Genomic DNA, 4165 nt, shown 5'->3' with positions numbered 1-4165 from the left:
TGTGAAAATGACTTTGGGTTCAACCCTGTGTGGAATTCGGGTTTAAGTGAGCTTATAAATAGGAGTGAGCGTAGCTGGGAGGTCCGCCGGGCTGGAGATAGCGGTACCAGCTGGCGACGGGGTTCCGAGCGCGTCGGTGCGCGCGTGAGGACGGAGGGCTAGCCTAGCCTAGCCTAGCCTAGCCTAGCGTGGTGGTGGCGGGAGGGCCGTGCCTGTCTGCGGTCCGGTCATGCGCTCAAAGCCCACGGCAGCCCAAACGCAGCGGGCGGGGCGATCTCAGTCGAAGTCAAACCGGTTAGCGAGCCGCGCCAGAATCCGCCGCCGCCGAGCCGTGTCCTTCCGGGGCTTGGCCGCTGTCCTGCGCGGGCGGTTTGGCGAGCAGCGTGGCGGGGCGTCCGGCTCGCGTTCCGCCGGTGTGACGCAGCGCTCGGGGCCTCCCGACGCGGAGGGCAGAACGCACGGCGGCAAACGGGCGGACAGTACGTCCGCCGGGTCCGAACGCGAGCTCCGGACCTGACGGTACTGACTCTACCGCCGCGGACACGGCCGTCCTCACGGGCGTCTACCCGGGGGTGCGCTTCTGTCTCTCTCTCCCTGCCTCACCTCGCCCTCTCTCTCTCTCTCTCTCTCCCTGCTACGCCCTCTCTCTCTCTCTGCCTCTCTCCCTGCCTCGCCCTCTCTCTCTCTCTGCCTCTCTCCCTGCCTCGCCCTCTCTCTCTCTCTCTCTCTCTCTCTGCCTCTCTCCCTGCCTCGCCTCGCCCTCTCTCTCTCTCTCTCTCTCTCTGCCTCTCTCCCTGCCTCGCCTCGCCCTCTCTCTCTCTCTCTGCTTCTCCCCCCTTCCTTGCCCTCTATCTCTCTCTGCCTCTCTCCCTGCCTCACCCTCTCTCTCTCTCCTCTCCCCCCTTCCTCGCCCTCTCTCCAGGTCTGCCTCTCCCCCCTTCCTTGTCCTCTCTCTCTCTCTCTGCCTCTCCCCCTTCCTCGTCCTCTCTCTCTCTCCTCTCCTCTCCCCCCTTCCTCGTCCTCTCTCTCTCTCTCTCTCTCCTCTCCCCCCTTCCTCGTCCTCTCTCCGGGTTCACAAACAGTTGTGTTAGCCGCGTGACGGAGCGACAGCAGTGCGAGAGAGAGGGAGACAGCTGGGCAGGCTGTGCCACAGATTGGGTTGCATGCGCTGACTGACAAAATCTGTCTCTCTGCCTCTCCCCCTCTCCTCTCCTTCTCCCCGCACCCTGTTTTTCTACTCTTTCTCTTTTCTTTCTGCTGTCTGTCTCTACTGCTTGCATTTTCAAATCTGTTTCTCTCTTGTGTGGCCCCTCCCTTTTCTGTTTTCACATTTTCAGTTATTTAGCACTCTCTCCTTTTTTGTCTGTCTTTCTGTCCATTTTCTAATTACTGTCTTTTCTGATATATGTCCTTCTGTCCCTGAACTCTGCAGTTACATCTCTCCATCTGTTTCTCTCTTTCCATCCCATCCTTTTATATTTCACATTCGTCTGTTTTTATTGCCGTATCTCTCCATTTCTTTCACCCCTTTCCTCATTGAATCTCATAATTAGACTGAATTATATCAGATAGTGGTGCTACAGCTGCAGCTCAAACGTGATTAAGAGCCGCCTGGGTGGTGTGGCTGGACATCGCGTCCGCTAGTGACCCAAGCGGCTTCAACAAAACAAGGGCCAGCTTCTACAAAACAAGGGCCAGCTTCCACAAAACAAGGGCCAGCTTCTACAAAACAAGGGCCAGCTTCCACAAAACAAGGGCCAGCTTCTACAAAACAAGGGCCAGCTTCCACAAAACAAGGGCCAGCTTCTACAAAACAAGGGCCAGCTTCTACAAAACAAGGGCCAGCTTCCACAAAACAAGGGCCAGCTTCTACAAAACAAGGGCCAGCTTCCACAAAACAAGGGCCAGCTTCTACAAAACAAGGGCCAGCTTCCACAAAACAAGGGCCAGCTTCTACAAAACAAGGGCCAGCTTCCACAAAACAAGGGCCAGCTTCTACAAAACAAGGGCCAGCTTCCACAAAACAAGGGCCAGCTTCTACAAAACAAGGGCCAGCTTCCACAAAACAAGGGCCAGCTTCTACAAAACAAGGGCCAGCTTCAACAAAACAAGAGCTGACTTCAACAAAACTAGAGCTGGCTTCAACAAAACAAGGGCCAGCTTCTACAAAACGAGACCCAGCTTCAACAAAACTAGAGCTGGTTTCAACAAAACAAGAGCTGACTTCAACAAAACAAGATCCAGCTTCAACAAAACGAGACCCAGCTTCAACAAACCAAGAGTTGACTTCAACAAAACAAGAGCTGGTTTCAACAAAACAAGAGCTGACTTCAACAAAACTAGAGCTGGCTTCAACAAAACTAGAGCTGGCTTCAACAAACCAAGAGTTGACTTCAACAAACCAAGAGCTGACTTCAACAAAACAAGACCTGGTTTCAACAAAACTAGAGTTGACTTCAACAAAACTAGAGCTGGCTTCAACAAAACTAGAGCTGGTTTCAACAAAACTAGAGCTGGCTTCAACAAAACAAGAGCTGGCTTCAACAAAACAAGAGCTGGTTTCAACAAAACTAGAGCTGGCTTCAACAAAACTAGAGCTGGTTTCAACAAAACTAGAGCTGGCTTCAACAAAACTAGAGCTGGTTTCAACAAAACGAGACCCAGCTTCAACAGAACGAGAGCCGGTTTCAGCAGAACAGCCGGGCAGTAGCGGTCCGGCTCCTCTGTCTCTGATCTAGATCTAGAGTTGCTGGGGTGGCAGCTGTACCCCACAGCAGGCTCTGTTTCCGGAACATTCAGCAGGGCTCAGCCATGGAAAATGCTGGAGCTCATCTGACTGTGAGATCCTGTCTGCCCATCTCCTCATCTGTCATTCTGGCAGATTGCCCGTCTGCCCCCCCCCCCCCCTCCTCCCGACCCCAGCCCCCCCCCCCCCATCCCTCCCTCATACCTGTCTGAGCAGGCAGTGCCCCCTCTTAAACCACCACCCCTCCACCCCTGACACAAGCGCTAGGCTACAGCCCTGAGGCAAGCAGGCTCACCTCTCACTGTGCCAGATGTTTGCCCGATTTTCAACATTTAAAGTGACGGAGAGGTGTTTCGGTCATGCGGTTTGTCTGAATGGAGTATTCTTCAGTCACGAATAATAAATAATCAGTCAGTGAGGTGGTCCCTGTGTGAGTGTGTGTGTGTGTGCGTGCTTGTGTGTGACAGAGAGAGAGAGAGAAACAGAGAGAAAGAATGAGTGAACTTAGAGAATAGTTTGTTTTATTTTGAAATAAATCTAGTAAATAGCTAGTAAATTTCCCTCTCCTTCCACTCGTCCCTCTGTGAAAACATTCGGAGAGAGGGGAGGGGGGAGGAAGGATCACTCTGAGTTGCTGTTTCTTTATATAGCATGTGTGTCAGATGAGGCATCCAGCCACTGACATGGCTTCGTAAGCGTATCAAACGGCCGTTTTCAATTCTGCTCTTTCCCCGGTCCTCCCTCGTCCTCTCCGCTTTCCGTCCCTCCACCTTCCCTCCTCTTCTCTTTCCCCCCGCTCTCTGCGTCGCCCGCTCTCCCCCCTCCCCTCTCCTCCCCTTTCTCTGTGGGAAAACAGAAGGATGGAGAAGGTGTACACGAAGGCCTGGCAGTCCCTCCGCTTATCTCCTTCTGTTCAGCGATCGTCCAAGGTCTCCCATTGACTTAGCATGCGCTTGCAGTTCACTGCCTGCTCCGTCCTTCTGCACGGCTCTCTCTCCCTCTCTCCCTTGCTCTCTCTCTCTCCCTCGCTCTATCTCACTCTCTGTATGTCTCTCTCTCCTCTCTCTCTCCCTCGCTCTATCTCACTCTCTCTATGTCTCTCTCTCCTCTCTCTCCCTCGCTCTATCTCACTCTCTATGTCTCTCTCTCCTCTCTCTCTCCCTCGCTCTGTCTCACTCTCTCTCTCCCTTGCTCTATCTCACTTTCTCTATGTCTCTCTCTCCTCTCTCCCTCTCTCTCTCTCTCTATCTGCTCATGCCCAAGGTTCTGCCCATCGTGCCAGCACTTTGAGCCAGCGCAGCGTTTTTCTCTATCTCTCCTGAGCGCCCGCCGCCCCCCACACTTTATTTTTTCGGTTGTTTTGCTGGCGTTGAAGTCCGCAGTCTGCGCTCGCCTGAACGCTTCTCATTAATCGCGACG

The 4165-nt window shown here is 53.6% G+C and overlaps 1 protein-coding gene across 1 annotated transcript in view; it reads left to right on the top strand.

Annotated features, from left to right (window-relative positions):
• The first annotated feature begins 229 nt into the window (after positions 1-229).
• The window catches only part of bcam (basal cell adhesion molecule (Lutheran blood group)), a 19094-nt gene continuing 15158 nt past the window's right edge, over positions 230-4165 (top strand). Inside the window, exons 1-2 of the mRNA XM_035424315.1 lie at positions 230-492; positions 1606-2092. Coding sequence (XP_035280206.1) covers positions 230-492; positions 1606-2092 — 750 coding nt within the window. The remainder of the gene's footprint in view (positions 493-1605; positions 2093-4165) is intronic.

Source organism: Anguilla anguilla, chromosome 1, assembly GCF_013347855.1.
Source record: "Anguilla anguilla isolate fAngAng1 chromosome 1, fAngAng1.pri, whole genome shotgun sequence".
NCBI classification, from domain to species: Eukaryota; Metazoa; Chordata; class Actinopteri; order Anguilliformes; family Anguillidae; genus Anguilla; species Anguilla anguilla.
Note: the sequence above shows the minus strand (reverse complement) of the source record. Positions and strands in the feature narration are given on the sequence as shown.